The sequence below is a fragment of the Stegostoma tigrinum genome, chromosome 25 (assembly GCF_030684315.1).
Source record: "Stegostoma tigrinum isolate sSteTig4 chromosome 25, sSteTig4.hap1, whole genome shotgun sequence".
NCBI classification, from domain to species: Eukaryota; Metazoa; Chordata; class Chondrichthyes; order Orectolobiformes; family Stegostomatidae; genus Stegostoma; species Stegostoma tigrinum.
Window position 1 is genome coordinate 44500655 of NC_081378.1, and position 24983 is coordinate 44525637.

At 39.1% G+C, this 24983-nt stretch overlaps 1 protein-coding gene across 16 annotated transcripts in view; it reads left to right on the plus strand.

The window, feature by feature from the left end:
- Positions 1 to 24983, plus strand: part of plekha5 (pleckstrin homology domain containing, family A member 5) — a 259844-nt gene that overhangs the window by 159443 nt on the left and 75418 nt on the right. For 15 of the 16 annotated variants that reach the window (XM_059654679.1, XM_059654681.1, XM_059654680.1 and 12 more), the window contains 3 exons: positions 7609 to 7735; positions 22535 to 22639; positions 24470 to 24542. In XM_059654679.1, coding sequence (XP_059510662.1) covers positions 7609 to 7735; positions 22535 to 22639; positions 24470 to 24542 — 305 coding nt within the window. Of the gene's footprint in view, positions 1 to 7608; positions 7736 to 12134; positions 12231 to 22534; positions 22640 to 24469; positions 24543 to 24983 lie in introns of those variants that run through there. The other variant, XM_059654696.1, reaches the window with a different exon arrangement.

Here is a 24983-nt window from a genome sequence, read left to right on the forward strand (position 1 = left end):
TAAAATGATTAAATGTCTACCTGAAAGATTTGTAGCAAGAAAAGGACCTCAATAGTATGTTTAGCAGTGAAAAAGACAATGATTTATTTATTTAAACTTCTAAAAGCCTAGGTTTGATTCTTTTAAAGGCCAGTTCCATACTGTACAGAATAACATTGAATTATAATTAAAAAGAAAGAATATTTATTTAGCTCCTTACATCTTACTTCTTTTGAAGCAAGTTATGTGCTTTTGGATTATTTTGAAGTGCCTGTTCTGTAGGCCCTCTTGTAGCAAGATTTTCTATGCACTTCTATCCCAGTGATGATATTTTGATAAATTAATAGTTAATATTTGTTCTTAGCTATATTGAGTGAGTCAGGGAAGAATTTTGATCAAACCAGCATCTTGAAGTGTATCTTGGACAGTGCCACTGACTTGTACCAGCAATCCGAAAATTTGTTTGGAATGAGACACTAATGGAATTCACAGTAGCAACTTGATGGACTTTTTTTTGATTGGCTTGTTAAAATCATAAATTGGACCATGATTAGTCCATTCAAGTCTGCTCCACAATTCAGCAAAATCATGGATGGCCTTTCTTGCCTGTTCCGTAACTCTTGACTTTCTTGTTGATCTAAATGTCTATCTAAACTTAGTCTTGAACACATTCAATTTTCCAGTCTCAGCTGGTCTCTGGGGACGATCATTTCAATGTCTAATAATTTAATCATGAGTCCTCTAACTTTGAAATGGTGTTCTGAGTTACAGGCATCACACAAATAAACTACCTCCCAGCATCCATACTGTCTAGATCCCTCAGAATTTTATTTGTTTCAATAAGGCCACCGCTTGTTCTTCTGAACTCCAGTTTGTATAACAGTTACCTGCTCAATCTTCTGTCAAAACAACTTTTTTTACCCCAAGACCAGCCAAATAATTCTCATCAGAATTGCAGCCTACGCAGTTATATCCTTCATTTAGTTGGGAGTAAAACTGCAAGTGCTGTATGTGTGGTCTCACTAGGGACTTGTATAGATGTAGCATGACCAATTTTTACACTTCACTGTCTTAACAATAAGATCCATCATTCCACTTGTACCATCTCATATTTCTCAATAAATTTCAGTGGCTAGATATCCTAGACTTATCCAGTCCCATTTACTGGCATTTGGCCCATATCCTTCGAACCCTTCTTATTCATGCACCCATCCTGATGCTTTTTAAATGTTGTAGTTGTACCCACCTCAATCAGCTCGTCTGGCAGCTCATTCCATACATGTACCACCCTTTGCGTGGAAAAAATTGCCCCTCAGATCCCTTTTAAATCTTTGTCCTGTCATCTTAAAACAATGTCCTCTGGTTTTAAACTCCCCTACCCTGGGAATAAAGACTTTGGCTATTCACCCTATCCATTGCCCCGCATAGTTTATAGACGTCTGTAAAGTTACCCATCAGACTCTGATGCTCCAGGGAAAATAACACCAGCTTATTCAGCCTCTTCCTCCCTGTCAAGCCCTGTAATCCTGGCAACATACTTGTAAATCTTTTCAGAGCCCTTTCAAGATTCACATCATCTTTCCAATAGCAGGGAGGTCAGAATTGAACACAGTATCCTAAAAGTGGCCTTACCAAGATTCTTTACAGCTGCAACATGACATCCCAACTCCTATACTCTATGCAGTGATCAATGAAGACTAGCATATCAAATGCCGCCTTCACCACCCTGTCTATTAATGACACCACTTTCAAGGAACTATGCATCCACACCCTGTCTTTTTGTTCAGCAACATTCCCTAGGGCCTGACCATTAACTGTATAATTTTGGCCCTGCCCTGTTTCACCTAAACATTGTGCAACACCTCACATCTATCTACATTAAACTGTATCTGCCATTCCTCAGCTTATTGGCCCATCTGATCAAGGTTGCTACAGACTTTAATTCTAATAGGGCTCCTTGCTGCCATATGAAGTCAAAAGGTGCCTTGATCTCACCTCACCTCTTGAATTCAGCTCTTCATATTTGGACCAAGGCTGTTTACTGAGGTTCAGAAGTGGGTGAACCTAGGGTAACTCAAACTGAGTATTGAAACGGCAATGCTGCTGGACAGCATCATCAATGATACCTTCCATCACTTGGCTGATGATTGAAGGTAGATTGGGGGCAATGGTGTCATGATTCGTGGGTGAATTGGATTGATCCTGCGTTTTATGCACAGGATATAACGGGGAATTTTTCTGCATTGTTGAATAGCTGTCTGTGTTGCTGTAGTGAAACAGCTTGACTCAACTTGAAGATATTGACAAGTTTTTATTGCTGAAGTTGAAGTTTTGTCAGACTGCATACTATTTGCTATATCTAGTGCATTTAGCAGTTTTTGATATAACATTAAAGTGAATTGAATTGATTTGACTGAAGACTGGCATCTGTGATGACACTGAGGATCTCAGAGAGAGGCCAAGATTAGTACTCATGATACTTCTTGCTGAAGGTATTTGTAAACATTGTTTTCTTGCACTAACATACTGGGCTGTAACATGAATGAGTATAGGGTGTCTGTGATGCCTTCTCCTGTAGTTGGTTGTTTGTGTGTCCGTAATTCATGGCCACAAGAAGAACTTCACTGCCTTAATCTAATCTGTTGGTAATTTTGCCCCCAATCTACCTTCAATCATCAGCCAAGTGATGGAAGGTATCATTGATGATGCTGTCCAGCAGCATTGCCGTTTCATGGCCTCTAATCTTGTGATGTTCCTCTATGTCTATGTTGTGATGCTTTCACTGTCAAGCATGTAATTTTGTAGATTCACTAGGTTGTCACCTCCATTTTTAAGTAAACTTGATGCTGTTTCTGGCATGTTCTCTTGCACTGCTTTTTAGTGTTGATCATACAGCTTCAAGGTGATGGTAGAGAGCTAAAACAAACTATGATGAAGGGTCTAGGCCCGAAACGTCAGCTTTTGTTCTCCTGAGATGCTGCTTGGCCTGCTGTGTTTATCCAGCCTCACATTTTTGTTATCTTGGATTCTCCAGCATCTGCAGTTCCCATTATCTATGAAATTGGAGTGTTTGAATACAGTTACACCTCTGGTTAACAGCATCACCTGGATGCACATGAAGTGATGAATTATCTAGTCTATTACCTGTTGTAACTGGAATGAATCAAATTAAGTTATATTCTTAGTCAAAATATTTCAAAGGAAACTCACGTTTTTTGAATCCATTTAACTTTAACTTGCTATAATATTGTGACGCGCATTTGTTTGGCTTTACTTTTTGCTTTGAGATTTCTTTGTTTAATTAAAATAAATGCAACTTGCAACAAATGAGTGAAAAGGCTCATTTGGTGTATCATTTAAGTATTATAATTTCTTTCTCAATTTCTGTGTTTTCTCATCTGGCTCCCTCCCTCAAATTTGCATAAATTCTGCTTCAGCTGGAAAAGTAAAACCCTCTTGTTGTGGATCTTTTCCTAATTGCTGACAATGCCGTATTCTTAACCATTTTTAGTGAGGTTTCAGGATTCTTCCTTATTGTTCATCATCTACTCTATTCATCTTTAACATGTTACTTTAGCTAAGTTTCCCATGTTTTTTGACGCCTTGAACTCATTAAAAAAAAACACAATGTTACTTTTGGCAGGTTGTCTGGTGTATCACAGCTCTAAAGCCAGTTGTGAATTTGACACTCCTGGCAGAGCCACAAAAGTTAATTTGATGTAATTAACAACAACTAAGATTCTGAGTTTCAGGACTCAACTTGTGTGACAGAACATTCACATTTTGAGCTGTCATCCTGAGTTAATATGATGGGCCAAAACATTACAATTATAGTGATAGGAACTAAATTATGTCAGTGCTTCAAGAGCGGTTACTATTTGTGCTTTTGTAAAAATGTAATTACTTATTACAAAACAATTAATCTCCACTTGGAAACATTAGTGGGCAATATTTCAAGATAACCCAAATCATTCAAAGGCCAGAAGAAAATGTCATTTAGAGGGAAAGAAGCAAAGAATTTAGTAACAGCAGCCAAAATTCTAGTTGAACAGAGCTCTTTTCAGGAAGCCTTTGAAAATAGGAGAGAGGGCTGAAAGGTGATGTTCTGTCAACCACCATACCATAGGTGTGTAGAACTGGACATTCTTAGGTTGTAGACTTGCTTGCTGAGCCAGTGTGTTTGATTACAGATGTTTTGTCGCTCTGCTAGGTAACACCGTAAGAGCGCCTATGGTGAAGTGTTGGTGTTCTGTCCCGTTTATTATTATGGTTTGCTGGGGTGGTTGACATTACTTCTGGTTCTGTTTTTCAGTAATTTGTACATCGGGTTCAGTTCAGTGTGTGTATTGATGGGGTCCTGGTTGGAATGTTAGGCCTCCCGGAGCTCTCTGGCATGTCTCTGTTTGGCTTGTGCTATTATGGATACGTTGTCCCAGTCGAATCCTTGTCCTTCTTTGTCTGTGTGAATTGAGGCCAGTGAGAATTGGTCGTGTCTCTCGGTGGCTATTTGATGTTCATGTATCCTTATTCTCAGTTTTCTTCCAGTTTGGCCTGTGTAATATTTCTCACAGTCCTTGCATGGTATTTTGTGTGTTACATTAGTTTTATTGTTAGATTGCAAAGTTTTTGTCTTTCTTGAGTCTTTCCGTGGCTTTCTTTTCTTCTGTATTAAATGTGTTCCACTTATATTTCAGCTCAGTGTTGGGACTGTGGTCTGCCTGATGGTCTGTTGTAGTTTCTCCATGAGTCTCTTGCTCTTTAGTGTTGATTCCAGTGCAGTCAGAAAGTCAATGTTTTTGACATCTCTGTAGTTATAATTCAGTCCATTTTCTAGGATGGTCTTCTCGGTGTCTGTAAGTGGTCAGTCTGAGATGTTCTTTCTCCATGTTTCTGTGTTGTCAGTGACTTTGTTGTGGGTGAGTTTGGATAGTTTTTCTTGTCAGGCTATTCTTTTCTGTATTCAAATCTTCTCAAACATGTTTTGAACCTTTCTTAAATCTAATTGTGCAATGCATCCAATTCTATTGTTAAGGAAAAGTTGTGGAAGAGATAACAATGCCTTTTGTCCATATTTCATTAACTTATCCAAAATAGAGTTGATAAATTTAGTTACAAAATATTTCAATAGTGTGGAGACGGAGAAACCCAGCCCGTTAGGCAGCATCTGTGGTGCAAGTAAACCAATGTTACGGGTTTACACCCTTCATCAGGACTGGGAAGGGTGTAATCCCGAGACATTTACTTTCCTGCTCCTCTGATTCTCTCTGACCTGCTGTATTCCTCCAGCTCCATACTGTATTGACTGTGACTCCAGCATCTGCAGTTTTTGCTGTCTACAAATTATTTCAGTTAGCTTGGCCTCAAAGTTGTAGAACTCATTGATTTGTATGAATATTGGATATATTGTATGTTGTATCAATATCAGAGCATAAGTGGAGCATGTTTTGTACATTGGTTTTGGCGGGAAATGCAGTAGAATTGTACTAGGCCTCCAGTGAGGTCTGTCTCAATGTCAGGAGTAACTTGTTGCATCTCTTAACTAAGTACCAGACCTCATAGTGAAATTTGTTCTAGGCAGTGGGGTATTGTCAATCAAAGAGTATTTTTACTTGTTAACTTCATGTTTCGTTTCATTAATATGCAGCTTACTATTCTACAATCTGCTGCAAATCACCTAGATGCCAATAATTCTTGACACTGAAATCAGATTAGGCAACGGTGCCTTCAGCTTGCCACTAGCCCCAAACGGTCTCCATATTGGACATCAGATACCAGCATCTCACGGCATGATCCAGTGGCACTGACCATAGACACTGCATGCGCTTGGAATCCTGGCATCAAACATGTGCCAGTCCCTAAGAATCTTCAAGGTACAACTCCAATCCGCTTAAAGTACATGCCTGCACTTCAACGCTGCACTTAGGGTGCAGTGGCAACAATCATTATAATGTTGTAGCAAGTGTATTTTGTGTTCCGGAACTCGTACCCCAGCTCGTGGACTGGATCAGGCTGCCCCACCTCCACCCTCTCCACCTATCTTCTTTACTCTCCATCTTCGGTCCGCCTCCCCCTCTCTCCCTATTTATTCCAGTTCCCTCCCCCCATCCCCCTCTCTGATGAAGGGTCTAGGCCCGAAACGTCAGCTTTTGTGCTCCTGAGATGCTGCTTGGCCTGCTGTGTTCATCCAGCCTCACATTTTATTATCTTGGCATCTTTGATGTGTTTGTTCACTTTGAGCCTACCTGAATGCTTACAGCAACCCTACCAAGCATTGCTTTCCTTTGCCTTTTTGGACCTTGGCTCTCAGCCAGAGATACCAGACTGTCAGTACTCCTGTATTGTTTTGCTGTTTAGTACAGATGGTGTCAGCAGTCCTCAGTTTAGTCAACTGAAATGGCCTTTGTCAGGGATCTCGGAGCAATAAGTCGAGTGTCACCTCTGATACCAATAGAGGGGTTTGGATATGATCAGTCAGCCACTCTGGATGGTAACAGTCAGAGCGCTGTCCAAATAAGGGTTGGGAAGCTGAATACTGGGCAGGCCACTGTCTACCTTGAGTCTTAGGTCCCTGTCTGTAAAGTGGGGGATTAATTTTCGCTTCACTACCATGTCTGAGGCAAATGTCAGGAACCATGCAGAGTAGCTTTTACCTAGCAGTGCTTCACTGGGCGTTTGATGATTTTTAAAAGATTGCACCACTATCAGGAATTCAAGTCCGTTCTAGGTTATCCTGGCACAGGCAGGTTGTTCTAGGTACAGCGAGTGGTAGAATGGGGCTAGAATCTGGGAAGAGTGCCTTAGGAGCAGAATAGTTAGTTAATCAAGTCAGTTTGGTAAGATATCGCAGGAGTGATCCACACAACATTGCAGCGAGAAACACTCCATAAAGTTGACACTGACATTTAGCCCAAATAAAGGTAATATTCAGCCTGTTATGTTTGTATCTCAAGTAGTGTTGAGATGGCTTGGAGCCCCTTGGCTACTAGATTATTCTGGTTGATGAATTCCAGAAGAATTTTTACTTGCATAAAATACACAAAGGTCTCGTTTATTTGGGCCAAACATTTTTTAGCAACTGTGTAGCAAAATATCTAGCCAAAAATTTAGTTCCATTTCATGGTTTGAACAATGCATCTTTTTTAAAGAGTGAACTGGGCTTGTTTTATAGCTGCCTGTATATATACTAAGGAAATCTAGTTAAATGTTAGTTGGGTGACTATATATATATATATATATATATATATATATAAAAATTTAATCTATCATGTAATTACTTGCCCTTTTTTCTTAATTTATATTTCTGTATATTTATATATCCTTGGCATTTCTGTTTACTTTGCATGCAGTTGATTAAAATAAAGAAAAATATACAGGGACGAAGTGATTTGTTTTTATATTGGTAAGGTAGAGATCTGTAGAAACCTCTCCAGGCAGCTGGCTGAAATCACAATCTGCTTAACATATTTTCACATGTATTAGAGCCTGACTACTTATTGGAAATACATTCCGTGTTCTAGTAAGGCAGCCAGAAAATAGGACGTGGTTGGAGAAACAGCAAGGGATCGTTTTCTATTTTTAGCTATCCTGGTACATAGTTGGCTGTGTGCTTTCACTATACCCCATTTACAGTTTCAGGACTGCTGCAGCAATGGCATCACAAGAGAAAAAAGACCGTCCAGTGAGCGTGGTGAGTGAAGTTTCAACCTACACAATGGCATCAGAAATGGCATTGCTTCCAATGAGTCCTGCAGGCAGGGTAAGTATTGCCTCTTTTCGATGTAACTATAGCTGAAATCTAATACCCATTAATTTGTGACATTTCTAAATTGGTTTGCAAACAGAAGGCAGTAATTGTACAAAATGTGTAGCACTGTTGTCATTATTATTTCTTTAACACCAAGCAGAAAATACATAATGTTTTCAAGATCTGTTTTTGTTAATTAATGGTGAAAGTAATATCTACTCTCAAACAGCAGGCTTTGTCAGCCTTTTAATTTCGTTTCAAAAAGATGCCTTATTATGTATTTAATCTGAAGGGTTCAATATTTTAATTCAGCTGTTCGTAGTGTAACATTTCAACAAACAAACCAGCTATCTTCATGTAAGTGGATTATAGTTAACCATTCTAAATAGAAAATTTAGGATATATGTTGTAATGGCTTTATTTAAGCTATGAAGTAATACTTACGATAATTTAAATTTTGGAGCTTGGGAATATAACTCCCACAATTGAACTGGGTAAAGTTGTAATCAATGAACAAGAGCTTATGAAAGGCATTTAACAGAACACAAGCAGAACATGGATCACAGACAATGTAATAGATCCAATGCAAAACTACAGTATACTGAATTGTTATTATCTATAATAAATGGCCTTGAAAGGTGAAGGGAACAAATTCATTAGTTGTTTTTGAGTGGGGATTAGATGAATATCTAAAAGAGGGGAAAATACAATGCTAAGAGAGAAGAGCAGGGGAATGGGACAAATTAAATAGTCCCTTCAAAGGGTCAACACAGACTCGATAGGCAGCATGTGCTGTATAATTTTATGATTCCAGAATAATTACAACTTGCTGTTCTGAAAGCTTAAAAAAGGTCATGTATTTTGCTGTCCATGCTCATAGCAGTAAATCTGTGAAATTCAGTTTTAAGTTTAAAAATTAGATTGAATGCTCAGTCGGGAATCACATTAATCAAATTAGAGTCCTGGAGATATGGGACAGGTGATGGCCTAATGGCATTATCGCTGGATTATTAATCCAGACACCCAGATAACATTCTGGGGACCCAGGTTCGAATCCCGCCATGGCAGATGGTGAAATTTAAATTCACTAAATATCTGGAATTAAGAATCTAACGATGACCACAAAACCATTGCAGATGGTCAGAGAAACCCATCTGGTTTACTAGTGCCCTTTAGGGAAGGAAACTGTCACCTTACCTGGTCTGGCCTACATATGATTCTAGACTGTCAGCAATGTGGTTGATCTTAACTGTCTGCTGGGCAATTAGGGATGGTCAATAAATGCTGCCTAGCCAGCGATGCCCTCATTCTGTGAATGAATAAAGGGAAAAAAAAATACAGCACGGAAACAGACCCTTCAGTCCAACTCATCCATGCCCACCAGATATCCTATATAAATCTAGTTCCATTTGCTGGCATTTGGGACATATCTTTCTTAAACCCTTCCTATTCGTATATGTGTGCAGATGCCTTTCAAATGTTATAATCGTACCAGCCTTCACCACTTCCTCTGGCAACTAATTCCATACGTGCACCACCTTCTGCTTGAAAAAGTTGCCCCTCAAGGTCCGTTTTGTATCTTTCCCCTTTCATCTTAAACCTATGCGCTCTAGTTTTGGACTCCCCCATCCTGGGAGAAAAGTAACCTTGACTATTTATCCTATCGTGCTCCTCATGATTTTATAAGCTTCTGTAAGCTGACCCCTCAGCCTCCGATGCTCCAGGAAAAGTTGCACTGGCCTATTCAGCCTCTCCCTATAGCTCAAACTCTCAACCCTGGCAACATCCTCGTTAATCTTTTCTGAACCCTTTTGAAACGTCCTGCCTGTAGGAGAGGGATCAGAGCTGCATGCAGTACTCCAAAAGTGGCTGAACCAATGTCCTCTAGAGCTGCAACATGACCATCCAACTCCTATACTCCAATGCACTGACCAATAAAGGCAAGCATACCAAATGCCTTCTTCACTTCCCTTTCTGCCTGTGAATGCAGTTAAAGTGGTAGTGTTATAATCCTTAAAATCTAAATGTTATAGAGTCGTGGAGTTGTAGAGCATGGAAACAAACCCTTTGGACCAAGCAGTCCATGCCAACCATAATCCTAAATTAAACTAGTCCCATCTGCCTGTGCTTGTCATATATCCCTGCAAACATTTCTTATTCACGTACTTATTCACGTACCATACCCAGGTCCACCATTTCCTCTGAAAATCTATTCTGCACATGCACCACTCTCTATGTAAAAACAAATTGCCCCTCATGTCTTTTTTAAAACCTTCACCTCTTACCTCAAAAATGTACCCATTAGTCTTGAAATCCCTCAGCCCAGGGAAAAGACGCTTGTCACTTCACTTTATCTATACCCCTCATGATTTTATAGATCTCTCTAAGGTCACCCTTCAACCTCCTACGCTCTGGTGTCGGCCTATCCAGCCTATTATAATGGAAACCCTCCATTCCCGGCAATGTCCAGAAGGCCTGTTCTGAACCCCCTCCAGCTTGATAATATCCTTCCTATAACAGGGTAACCAGAACTGCACACAGTACTCCAGAAGAGGCCTCACCAGTGTCCAGTACAACCTGAACATATATTCCCAACTCCTATACTCAAAAGGTCTTGCAATGAAGGCAATCATGCTAAAAGACTTCCAAACCACCTTATCTGTATGTGATGCAAATTTCAAAGAATCATCTACCTGAACCCCGTGGGCTATCTGTGTTACAAATTACCCAAGGCCCTATCATTGATTGTATAAATCCTGCCCCTGTTTGTTTTATCAAATTACAATACCTTGCATTTGTCCAAATTAAACTTCATAAGCTGCTTTTCAGCCCATTGAATCAAATGATCACGATCTCTTTGTAATTCTAGATAACTTCTTGATTGTCCGCTATACCAGCAATCATGGTGTCATTTGTAAACTTAGTTACCATGCCTTCTTAGTTAATTAACTGAAACAATGCATGTTGCTATGATGTTAAATAGGATGAAATTTCATTACGCCATAAAGGTTTCTTTACAAAGTGAATTTCTCGTCCCAGCAGTGCTGTTGAGACGTAGTCAGTCAATAAAATTTTCTAGCAAAACATAAATGAGAACGTGTTTTGGCCAACTTTACTTTGGTAAAGACTGATATTGACCTGATGATCCAAGTACCACATCATTTTCTAGTAATGTCACTGTAATGGGATTGTAAAATCTGTGGTACAGTGAATTAAATTGTATGCTATCAGAATTAGTTTTGAATATTCCTAGTCTGTTAGCAAATACTTTGATGAATCAAACTCTAATGTTTCCTCAGTCAACAACAAAGTAATACCTAACTCAACAGGTTCATTATGACATATTTTTAAAGATCTTCATTATCTTTGTCAGCAAAGTAAGCTTCTGATCTGAAACTGCGATATTAAACAGAATGTTTATCGTAGCAATTTGATATCGTAATTTCATTTGGTTTCCTGTTGTATTTAATTATTTCAAAATAACACTATACGTTTTGTCCTTGAAGTAAAATCTCAAAAGTAACTATGTCATTTGAAACTTAGAGAATTTTGAGCGTTCCTGTGACTTTTTTGAAAAGAATATGTTTTTGAGGAGTAAATCTATTGCTGCTGTGCTTTCACATTAAAGTTGCAGTCAGTGTATGTGCATTATTGAAGGTGGGAAATGCAGTAAAAACTAATTTAAAAAAAACAAAGTTGTGTGACAACCATAGTTTTAGCTGACTATTCATTTTCTAATGTTAATGTGATACTTTCAGCTTGCCTCCTTTCTTTGGAAAGGAGTAGTAGTAACTAGGAAGATAGGCCATTTAGCCACTTGAACAGTACATTCCTCATAATGACTGACATAGCCACCTGTATTATATATTTTTCTTATATGTTCTTTGTTTTTAAGCTTTGGTTAGATATTGGTATCAGTCAGTGTCAGACTTAGAAATTTTTATTTGACCCAGCATCCCAGAACCTTAAGTGAACGGCCTCCAGACATTGTGTCTTTCTTGATTCCGTTAGGAAATGTCTAAGCTCTTTTTAAAATTAATAAGTTAAGATTGAAATTAATTTTGATCTTGATTGTCTGTATCTAACATGTTGAATCTGTTAATTGTTTTAATCATTTTGATTAGATTACTCACTCACCTTTAAGTTCAACCCAGTTGCTGCAATATATTCACGTGTTTTACACCTTGCAGTTTTTTCAAGGCTCTTCTAGTACAGTGGTAGTGCCCCTGCCTCAGGCCCATGAGGTTCCATAAGTTCTAGAGGTGTGTAGCAATACAGGTTGATTAAAAATATCTGTTGCAGAACTCTTACGGCACCCTTTGAACCATAGGGCCTAGATTAAAGTTGCGCCAGCTCCAGAGGAGCATAACATTTCCAAAAAGGGTGATCAGAAAATGTCTGCTCTGTTTAGTTCAAGATCTAATGGTTCAGAGATATTGTCACTGCCACTGGACTAGGAGGCCTGGGTACAAGCCCCACCTGCTTTAGAGGTGACATTGCTGAACAGGTAAGTTAGAAAATACCCACTCCTCTGGTTCTGAGACTCTTTCTCAACCTCCCTGGCAGGCATTAAATTTTCACGTGTTTAACAGGTATGTCATAACATCTCTGAACGTGTCCAATGCATCAGCCTTAGTTCATGAAATTTTATTTAGCAAACCAAGTCTTTTCTCACATGAAACCTATGTACCAATGCATGCCATTTGAGGAATGGCAATACTAAGAGTAATTGTTGCCTTTTACTTGATGTATGAAGTTTACCAAAGATTGCATTGAGCAAGCATTAAAATCTCCTTTCAAAGACAGTAAGCATGTCATGTCAAAAGAATGACATTTACAGTCTAGAATTGTCAGTCAGATGGCTTCACAAATTGAAAAATGCACAGAAACAGCAAAATGCAGCAAGATACCAAGAGAGCAATACCGGCTTTCCACAATAGATCTGAAAGGAGTTATCATTGTGTAATGCTTCTAATTTGTCCTTTTAAACCATGGCATGGCTCTGAGATGTTTGTGGGGGCTACACGTTGCAGTTCCCACAAAAGCTGCAATTGAGTTTTCGTTTGCACAGCTTATTTTAGCTATATTCATCTGGTATTTATTCAGTTCTGTTCTTGTGTTTCATCATGTTATTTGTATATCTTATTCTTAACAATGCTGCTTACTGTTTGCCTATGAATGTTCCCTTAAGCGCGCTGCTCACTTAATGCATGAGTTGCTGTCGATGAGCAGCCTGTGGTTCACATGTAGTTCTTTGAACTGTTTTTCCCTTCTAATTCTTAAGTCTCGCTTCAGACTCCTGCACTTACTTGAATGTGGAACAAAAGCTGACCTTTGCTTCTGTTTGTCCTATTTTTCTTTTATGTCATAATTTGTGCACTGTCAATCTGGCTTTTCCTTATTCTCTAATCAGATGAGCTTAGTATTCCTTGAATTATTATGCTTTTGTGCCATTTTTAAATGTCACCTGAATACGGTGTACATTCTCCAGCTACCAGTAATAAATGGAATTAAAAGGCTTCAGAAGTTTGTTTTCACTGGAATTGAGAAAAGATTAAGGAATAAGTTGTGATGGGGCTTCAAAGTTATGAAAGGTAATGGGGTCAATTGTGATGGATTGTAAGCAAGACCATGACAAAAAGACACAATGGAAAATAATCACCAAGATGTTAAGGAAAATTTTTGTTCAAAAAACTTTGAACAGAGCTGAATAGAATTAATGTCTACTAGAAACCATCAATGAAGCTGGTCAGAATGTTTATTAAAAGAGAATTAGGCAGCTGTCTGAAAAAGAGGAAGAATAAGGAGAATAAAGAAAGAACTCAAAAGTAGAAAGAAGCCACGTAAATCCAGATGTGTAAATAAGATCATCCACCCTACCCCCATCCCTCCCCCCACCCCTTCATGTTTACTTGGCCCTGATTGTTCCAATTTTGTGTCTATTATTCTAAAAAATCAGCCACAACTTAATCATTTTTGTCTTCCGTTTCTCCTTTTTGGTGTAATTGTATGACTATACTTGAGTTAATGGCCCAGATTTTGGGGCATTAGTGGCAAATGAAATGCAAGTAGAAACAGGTACAATGTCTGTACATGTTCTTCCTCTCTGCAGAGAACAAAGCCCTCTGCACATGTGTAATACACTTAAGCCTGGTTGACAACTTTAAATTGGTTAAATTCTGCTTCAACTCACCAAATAATGACAGCTGTTCTCTGGTTCATTTCTCAGAGCCATGCCATCGTTTAAAATTTAAACAAACCTGTCGGTTCATGGTCAGTTCCCATTTAAGTGATGTTTTCTCCAATGGACTGCCCCTATCAATTAGCACTGTCTTCCCCCACAATAAAATGCTGTTTTCCTTTTGCATCGGTATTGTCCTTATGAGCACAAGAAAAAAGCCTTTGACAAGATACCTTTTTTTCTTGTCCAGCAGTACTAAAGTTCAGACTGCAAACTGTGGTTAAAAACTCACTTTGTCTTTTTCCAGATATTTTTAGTGGATACGTACTGCAACTTCACCTCCTTCCTTTTTGATCCAGATTTTAACTAATGGTCACCATTACTAAGACACAGGTTTGACAGCGGCCTCTGTCATCAGTGTGTGAACAGTTATATTTGGAAATGAAAGGAAGTTGTTTTCAAATTTTCCCTGTCAAATCCCTCAACAAAGTAACAAAATTGGTGGCTGAGTGAGAAAATTGGTCACCCTGGTCATCCCAATTGCTGCTACCCATATATTAGTAATAATTTAAAAAAAAGTTACATTCAGGAATCTAAAATTCTACTTAATAATCCAAACATTCCTAAATAAATGAAATTTTACATTATTGAAAGTACATGTTTACTAGAACGTACAAAAGTGGGTTATGTATTATGCAGTTAATATATAGTAAATGGTTATAAAGCTGGTGTCCTTTCTAACTAGTGTATTGCATTCAATTGCTTTATTTTTATGTGTTACATTTTGCTTAGTTTATTTCTTTCATTTTAAAACATTCCATTGTTGAATTCTCGCAGCTGTTTATTTTCCCTGTTCTTGACATTTCTTCTTCCTCTATCCACTTTTCCATACGTATGAATCAGGCAAGAACTAGAGAGCTGGGTGGGAGAAAAATATGTGCAATTTAAAGAGAAGTTCAACTAAAATGTCATTTAAGGTTTGAAGAAAAATGAAAGAATACGCCCAAATTAAAATATGAGTTTCTAGTCACAGAAAATAAATGGCAAAGATTAAAATGAAATTATGAGCAATTTGTTTAACATTGAAGAGTGTAATGTGCTCATTTCAAGTGTACAATAGCTGTAAGTAACTTTCTCCAAGTAGCTTGCTCTAGGTGTCTGGTAATGGTGAGAGTCCTGACGTAATTTAAGGGTCTGTATTCTATTTGCAACGCCAACCTGCTCCCCAACCATCACTGTCAACGCCTGGGAGTTACCATGGTCCAGAAACTGAACTGGACTTGCCATATAAATACCGTTACTACAAAAGCAGGTCAGAAGTTAGGAATTCTGCAGCAAATAACTCACCATTCTGACTCCTGAAAGCCTGTCCACAACTTTTGAGACGTAAGTCAGGAGTGTGATGAAATTGTCCCTACTTGCCTAGATGAGCTCAACTCCAGCAACACTCAGAAAACCTGCCGTTATCTAGGACTGAAAAGCCTGCTAATTGGCACCATATCCACTCCCTTCACCACTGACGCTCAGTCGCAGTAATGTGTACTATCTACAAGATGCCGAAATTCACTATAGATTCTTAGACAGCATCATTCAAGCCTACAACTATTTCTATCTGGAAGGACAATGGAGTCAGATACTTAAATGCCACCACCTGCAAACTCCCCTCCAAGCCACTCCATATCCTTTCATGCAAATGTTTTGCCATTCCTTCACTGTTACTTGGTCAGTATCATAGAAATCCCTCCCTGCACCATTGTGAGTCTGCCTGCAGCAGATGGACTGCAGCAATTCAAGAAGGCAGCTCATGACGCCTTCTTAATTTCAGTTAGGATCAGATGATAAGTGCTGTGTGCCATGAGTGGATTTAAAAAATTTTGAGACAGTAGCAGCAGTTACACGTAGTGTTGTTAGGGGTGAGTGGCACCCATGGAAGTAGTGTGGAAGATAAACATTAAATGATCTGGTTGAACTAGAAGCCAGTTTTTAAAATTGCAGTTTCTGAGCCTAAACAATGTAAGAGCTGAAATCAATTGTATGAACACATTATGCCTGTGAGACCTATATTTCAGTATTTTTAACAACAGAATATTATTAATCCGTGTGTGTGTGTGTGTGTGTGTGTGTGTGTGTGTGTGTGTGTGTGTGTGTGAGAGAGAGACATATTACTTCAGTAAATTTACTATATCACTATAACGAGGAAGATATTATTTTAGTTAGGTTGTAGAAAGTTCTTAGTAAACAAGAGAAAGTACACTCCAGGCACAAAACCTGAGGTGAGATATCAATCTTAAATCATTAACTTAGATATTTCAAATCTGTAGAACTGCTGTGCATTGTTGGAAAAAGAAAAATAAATTTTATTTGGGTCCTCCTTGATAACAAGAATTAATATGAAATATTCACCAAATGTAAATGTGAAATTAATTGGGCCAAAATTGTGGTTTAAGTATGTAAGATTTCTGTAGGCAAACTTCTCTTTTTTGCTTATGTGTCAATTTGAGCTGCACTGCATGCAGACTTACAAATGATTTTCCATTGTGAATGACTGTTTTTAATTCATGGCAAATCTCTACCATCACTTGTTTGGTCCGATGCTAAAGTCAACTATGTAGAGACTCCAGAACCCTACATTTCTCAAAGTGTAAATCTCTCTTAATCTTTTGAATATCTGTTTGCATATCTCTCTCTTTCTCATACACATCTACACATACTGACGTGCACATCCGCGCGTGCACACGCACCCACAACTATGTGCATGCTCATCAATTATTATTATAGCAGTTAAAGCTGCATTCTGGATGAGTTCTGTAAAAATAGTAGCTCAAGTCTGATTTATTTCCACATTTCCAAATGTAGAACTGACTTTAGACCTTTCAGCTAAAATGAAAACCGCCAAGAAGATGGTTATTATGTTGTCTAAATAGTTTGTTTTGCACGGTGGCACATTAGAGCTAAATCATCTTTGTGAATCACCTGTTAACTTCTATATGTTATTTATAAAGGATTGCTATTTTAATAATGATTTGTTTTCAATACTGTATAGCCGACCAACTCCAACATCAAATCCTGAAAAGAAAATTGTTATGAAAGTAATGGCGATGTGAAATCCACCAAACTGGTCATATTTCTGCTGAAGTTTCATCTCTGGTCCTTGCCCACTGTATTGATGGTCACCAAATAATTAAAAAATTGAATTAAAATGGCCCATCATTATTAATAATTTTTTGATCAGGGATATACTTTAATAGAATAGATGTGCTTTTGTCAGGTATAGTTTGATCCTTTAATTCAGTGAAATAACTGGATGATAAATACACTGCTTTTCTTCTAAATGCCAATGTGTTTGACAGGAAGTCAATTTGTCAACAGAAAATCAGAGTTATGTATGGATGTTCAACGACATAAAATTAAATCTAAAGATGGTCACCTTGATTTTGATGTAGCATCAAAATTTAAGCTGTTGTATTTTGTAAATTTCAAGCTGTAGCTTGTCCTAAAGACTTTTAACTAAATCTGTAATTTTCAATTGTATTTCCCGTTGTGAGGAGATTCTGTTTTGGCCACGCTACCATTTGACACTTCTCATGAATCATTCGTCCATGTTATGTACTTTAAAATGTTGATCTTAATGGTTTTGGGCACTTCATTAAAAAGAACTCAATACTATTATGACAATGTTAAATTATTCAAAAAGTTAAATCATAGAGTAATGCATAAATATTTATTCGGACTGCTGTGGAAGATACAAATGTAGTATCTGTATTGGTGATTGGAATCGTTAGTGGAGAATGATTTTGTTTTCTTAACCGACACTTACGACCCACTCATAGATGTCATTATTAAACCCGACTGTAGTCTTTTTTAGTCGATCAATACTGTAATTTTGTTTTTATTTGCTACTGTGGTGCTTTTCAAAGTTTATATTTAAAATTTATCCTTTTACCCGACGTACAAGTAGAGATTGAAACTGTCCAGTGCAACCACCCTTCACAGCAGAGGACATGTCAATGAGCGTGGGGTATGGTTATGATGTTCCTTCAGTGTAACATTTTTCTTACACCTGTGAATCACCATGGACCCATCTTAGCTGATATTTCATGCGCGTCTTTTGCACTTATGGTATAATGTTGATTGAACACAGTAACTGCTCCAGCCTACGCTGCACATAATCCACTCCCATACACAGTGTACACTCCCTTCATTCATGTGTATAGACTTGTACTGAGTTTATCCATCATTTTTTTTGCTGTTATATTATGCTGGTTTCATTGTATAATTGGTTGAGCAAATACTACTCTAATGTGCAATCAGAGCAGGAGACTGCAAGGACTGAAGATGCTGGAAGCTAGAATCAATAAATTTGGAGCTGGAAAAGCACAGCAGGTCAGACAGCATCTGAGGAGCAGGAAAGTCAATGTTTCGGGCTTAAAACCCTTTGTTAGGGCTAGGATGGGTGGAGCCCAGAAATAAATAAAGGGAGGGGGATGGGGCTGGGGACAGAGAGGTAGGTGGATGCAAGTAATGTATGGTTCGGTTATTATGGTTGATCAGCGGGAAGAGTGTAGTGGATAGCTGAGTTGGAAGATGGACAGTTGAGGGAGCAGAGGTTTCAAAGTTGGTGAAGTCAATATTTAGGCCATTGGGGTTGTAAGCTCCCAAGGCAAAATATCAGGTGTCGTTCCTCCAGTTTACATTTGGCCTCATTCTGACAGTGGAGGAGGCCAGGGTTGGACATGTCACCAGAGGTATTAAAGTGGATGGCAACTGGAAGGTCGTTTGATCTCCCCAGGAGAGAGGATACCACATCAGGAGCAACAGATTCAGTAGATGAGGTTAGATGAAGTCCAGTTGAATCCTCTGCTGGATTTGGAAGGATTGTTTGGGGCCTTGGACAGAAGTGAGAGGGGTGGTAAAGAGGCAAGTGTAGCACTTCCAGTTGCAGGGAAAGGTATTGAGTGTGGTGGAAGAGTTGATGGTAAGTTTGGAGCTGATGAGGGAGATGCAGGGTGAACAATCCCTGCAGAAAGTGGACAGGGATGGGGAAGGAAATACCTATTTGCTGGTGGGGTCTGATTGTAGGTGTTGGAAATGTTGGAGGATGATACGATGTACTTGGAGGTTGGTAGGGTGATCTGTGAGGACTAAAGGGACTCTGTCCATATTGTTGTTGAGAAGAGAGGGTTTGATGGTGTAAGTGCAGAAAATGGGGGTGATGCGGTTGAGGCCATCCTTGATAACAGAGGAGGGGAAACTACAGTCTCTGTCCAACTAGGAGGATATCTGGGAAGTCGTAGAATACAATGCCTCATCCTCAGAGCAGATGCAGTGGAGGTGGAAGAGTTGTGAGTATGGGATACAGTTTTTGCAGGAAGGTGAGTGAGAAGAGCTATGGCCAGGATAATAGTGGGAGTCAGTGGGTTTGAAATGAATGTGAGTTGGTTAAAGGAGATGGAGACAGAGAGGTCAGAAATGGGTGTCAGGAATGTGTCAGAAATGGTCCAGCTGAATTTGAGAACACGGTGGAAGGTATTGACGAAATTGATGAACTGTTTGAGGTCCTCTTGGGAGCATGAAACAGTATCGATACCGTCATCAATATGGCAGAGAAAGAGGTGGAGGATGATGTCTGTGCCAGTGAAGAAGGATTGTCCAATGAATCCTACAATGAGGCAGGCATAGCTGGAGCCCATGTGGTACCGTTCGGTTTGTAGGAAGCGGGAGGAATCATCGGAAAAAATTAAGGGTAAGATCCAGTTCCACCAAGCGAATGAGTGTCGGTGGAAGGGGACTGGGTGGGCCTATGGGAAAGGAAGAAGCACGGGGCTTTTAGGCCATCCTAGTGGAGAATGCAGATGTATAAAGACTGAACGTTCATGGTGAAGACGAGGTGTTGGGGGCCAAGGAACGGAATGTTTTGGAAAAGGTGGAGAGCATGAGTTTTGATTAGATGATTAGATTCCCTACAGTATGGAAACAGGCCCTTCGACCCAACAAGTCCACACCACTCCTTGAAGCAACCCACACACCCCTGAACACGACAGGCAATTTAACATGGCTGATCCACCTAGCCTGCACATCTTTGGACTGTGGGAGGAAACCGGAGCACCCGAAGGAAACCCACACAAACACAGTGAGAATGTGCAAACTCCGCACCGACAGTCGCCCGAGGCTGGCATCGAACCTGGGTCCCTGTTGCTGTGAGGCTGCACTGCTAACCACTGAGCCACCCTTTCCTCCCTCCCAAAAAAATGTAGATGGGGAGTTCCTGGACCAAAGGGGAAAGAATGGAGTCAAGATAGGAGGAGATAAACTCCATGGGGCAGGAGCAGGCGGAGACGATGGGTCGAACAGGGCAGTTGGGTTCATGGTTCTCGGGTAGGAGACAGTTCCCCAACCCCGCAGTGTCTGTTCCTATCAGATTGCAGGCTGTGGGCAGGAGGTCTCCTGAGGTGATGAAGTTTGTTTATGGTCTCGATGATCAGAGATAGGGTTGGAATCGAGTGGACGGTTGGGGAGCGTTGGCATCTGGCTTCAACAATGTAGAGGTCAGTTTGCCATACTACCACTCTGCCCCCCTTTTCGCCAGGTTTATTGGTGAGGTTGGGGTTGGAATGAAGGGAGCAGAGGGTTATGTGTTCCGATGGGAAGAGGTTGGAGTGAGAGGGGTGGAGAGATTCAGGCAATTAATGCCATGAAGGGGTCGAGGAAGGGGGTGTCCGGAAGAATGGAGGTTACTGGAGGCAGGTTGAGGGGTTGTCAAAGATGCAGATGAGGGAAGCAGAGATGGCAGAGGGTGCAGGGGAATTGAGGTGAGTCTTTTGCTGAGGACGCACCATTCAGCCTCAGTGAGGGGGAGGTCTGGGGGTGGTGAATATCTGTCAGAGACATAGAGTCGATAGCCAGAGACTATTTCCCAGGGCAGAAATGGCTAGCACGAGGGGTCATAGTTTTAAGCTGGCTGGTGGAAAGTATAGAGGGGATGTCAGAGGCAGGTTCTTTACGCAGAGAGTTGTGAGAGCATGGAATGCGTTGCCAGCAGCAGTTGTGGAAGCAAGGTCATTGGGGTCATTTAAGAGACTGCTGGACATGCATATGGTCACAGAAATTTGAGGGTGCATACATGAGGATCAATGGTCGGCACAACATTGTGGGCTGAAGGGCCTGTTCTGTGCTGTACTGTTCTATGTTCTATGTTCTATGTTCTATATCATGGCTTGGGGCTGGGGCTGAGGCTGAGGCAAAGTGTTGACCTGGAGTTAGGAGTGGGGTGGAGACTGCAGCTGGAGTAGCTGTGTGTCCTTGAGTGGTCATGCGGGTGGAAACAGAGATAATGACTTGGTTGACGTTCGTCACATGGTCGATGGCACAGCAGTCATGTGGTCGGCAGCAAGTGCAATCATAGTAAGTTGATCTATCAATGTAAACAGAATCTGAAATGATAAAGGACAATTAGTGTATATATGGTGTTTGAATAATTTAAGACACATGAATGTGGCATGAAAATCTTGTTAGATTGAAGACATTGATGTGTTCTTAGACTGATATTGAGATTTACGATTTCATGGGACTCTAGAGAGAAAGTCAGGGGGATTATCAATCTGGAGGCAGGATATATTGTCGCATCTATAGTAGCATCAGTGGTCCAAACCTTGCATTATACCTACCTAATCCTTTGGAGTTCATATTGTTTTTAAGTGTATTTTGATGTAGTTTTTGTACATGGTCTGATGCTGAGTTCAACATTTGGCTGCTCAATTGCATGACCATATTCTTAAATTTTTACATTTTAATCCATTTCTTGACCTCTGCCCTTGTTTTAATTTAGTTTGCCTTGACTTATTGCAGAGATTTGTTGTTTTAGCTTAGAGATGTGCCCTTTTCTAATTATAATCCATCTGCCTAACTACAATGAGAGCAGGTGACTTTATTGATCAGAAAGTCAGAATTGCACAGACAATATGCCCCTTTCTTTTATGATGTTGCAGAGAGCCTTTGAAGACTTGATTTGGCTTTAGATGTGTTCCAAATACTGTTTCAGCAGTCCTGTGCCAAGATTCCCTTGGAATGATAAAATAGAATACCAAGGGCTTGATGGCATTTCAGTAATAATGTAATTTAATACAGTTTTTTGAAAAAATGTCAATTTATAAAGTGAATAGAACATGAAGTGAAAAACGATCGAGTAGAAGTTGAATTTGTGGGAAAGGCTTCAGCTGTGACATGGAAATGAAGAGGGAAGGTGCAGTAATATTTCTAAATGGCTTTTCAATTTGAACAAATGTTTACAAAATAATTTGATTAAGTCTTTCTTGTTTCAATATAATCTTTTTAAAAAATTGAAATCTCTCCACAAATATATCTGATTGAACAAAAATATCCTAATTTCTCTCAATGTGTAGAATCCTTTGCTGGTTCTTGCCAGATTGCAACACTGTTGGTGAAGTATTCAAATATGCCGTTCTACCGTACTATGTAAAGAATATTTAGCTCCAGGTGTACTTTTTAACAACTAGCCATTCTCTGGTGTTTTAAATTTTCTTACTTCCTACAATATAATTGAAAATTGATCTGTTAGAGTGTTTAAAATTATATTTAACCTATTTAGTATGTGTCTTCTAAATTTATTTCAGTCATCGAGACCTTCAAAGAAAATTCACAATTTTGGCAAAAGATCCAACTCAATTAAGAGGAATGCAAATGCACCAGTTATGAAACGTGGCTGGCTTTATAAACAGGTACTAACATCATTGTGTTTTGTGTTCTTGGGGAGGAACCTAACTACAGATCACGTGAAACAAATCAATTTGTTTCTCCACATGTTTGGAGAATGGTCGATAGTCAACATCAAAAATATGCTGATACGCAGACTAGAAACTATCCATTTTGTCCTATATGTTTCAGCCATGGCATTTTAGATTTATAAATGCATCTACATCGTGTTGAACAAATCTAGGAAGCAGACCAATCAGACATTTTTCAGGAGGACAGCTTGTTGTTTAGTTAGGATAGATTTGCCCTGAAAATCTAGGGACAGATAAATTTCAAGGAAAACAGATGTCTTGAGACCAGTCTGTGTTTCTTCTTATTTCAATATAATAGTATAAAAATGATAGGATTTCAAGCTCTCCCAGCCCTTAGCAATCCCAAATTATCCTTCCAGCATCAAACAATTCTAACAAGCCTATGAAATTCAAAATCAGCAGTCACCTGTTAAAATGTATGAGACCTAATCATCTAATAGATCACTCCAGGGTTGGCTGTATGTCTGTCTCCCTCAGTTGCTTTCCAACCACAACGAAGACATGTCTTGTTGGAGTCACAATTGTACAAAGCTATAGAAAAGCCATTATCAACCCCCCAGTGAATCCTGAAATATGGAAAATATAAAGCACTTCACTTCATATCCTGGGTAGTCCTTCTTCTAAATTTACATCCATCTGAACTGTTTACAAAAGCAATCTTAATTCATTTTCTTGCCAGCTCAAGCACTACTTGCTGCACTGTGTTTAAAATATTATGTTTTAAAATGTTAAAATTCATTTTTCTGAATTTGAGACAATATGACCTTCTAATCTTTATGATTTTACAAAACCTCTATTAGGTTCCTATTTGTTTAGTCCGTTTGGAGTCTTGAATATTTCTGTTATCTCTGTCATGACCTTCTCTGTTACAGCACAAGTACTACTATTTTCTGTATCCTCAAAGCCAAGATGTACAAACTGTAGTATTACGATAAAAATTGGTCATCGTGCAGAATTATCCATTTGGTTCCATATTACTTCCTCAGAGGAAAACTCTATCTCTGTCATTGTACAACCTAAGTCTTTGCTTAGGGTTTTGCTGCAGCTGGACGTTACTATTCTAGTAATCTATTCAGTATTATTTCCAATTTGTACTCCTATATGAGGTAGGGGTGGAGGTCAGATAGACCTTAGGTTTAGGGTAAACGTTCGGCACAACATCATGGGCCAAAGGGCCTGTACTGTGCTGTACTGTTCTATGTTCTACGTTTTATGTTCTATAAACTGTTACTGTAAAGCTTGTAAAGTCATTGTTCAATGTCATTCTTCACCTAACTGAATAAAGATCTCCTCAAAAGCTGTCACTCATTTCTGGATATACAATCAGCCACAATTGTTAATTATATCTCAAATTTCACAGAACCATAAGTAGTTGGACCAAAAGATAATTTGTCTTGAGTTTTTTGTGACATTTCTACTGGCCTGATTAATATTTTTAAAACTGCTGCATGGCAAAGTCGTATAATTCACTTAAAAATACTTAGTTGCAGGAAGGAATGGTGGCCTGATAGAGTAAATTGCCAACTGTATTTTGACATAAATAATGGCATTCTATTTTGGACTTTCAGCAATTTGGAGCTGTTTTAGGGAGTGGTTAATGGGATGACTCTGATTTTATATCTGACATTGATCTGGGGCTGGGGTTTTCCACCAAACTGGGTGATAGCTGCTGTTAATGAGTGTTACTTACGCTTTGCATTAGCAAAGATACAAATAGTTAAACTATTGAAGATGGCTGATATAATATTTATAATTGTTTTGTAGGACAGTACAGGAATGAAACTCTGGAAGAAGCGCTGGTTTGTGCTTGCTGATCTGTGCCTGTTCTATTATAGAGGTAAGATGGCTGTGAAATAAATTAACCTGCAGTGATGCAGATCATTTGTAAAGTCATCTTACAGAAAACCTGATAGTTTGTCTTGAATATTAAATGAGAAGATCTGCAACTTTATGCAAAATTGACCTGTAAATATTGCTCCAGTTTTGTAACCATTGCTGATATTATTTAGTTTAATTTAGAATGTTTATGTGTGTTTACACACGGAAAATCTTTTAGCCATGTATCTGTATTATGAACAGTAACCCAGCAACACACCAATCCTGCCAAATTTCTTTTTGGTGTGTAAGGAAAGCGAGGACATGAATTTTTACACGTGATTGTCAGTTGCTCTGATAATTAACAAAAATGGAAAAGTAATCACTTTCTCAAAAACCTAATGTTCGCTGCGAATTCAGATCTCCTGGCCACTAATAAAACTGAGTTAAGCTGACCTATGCA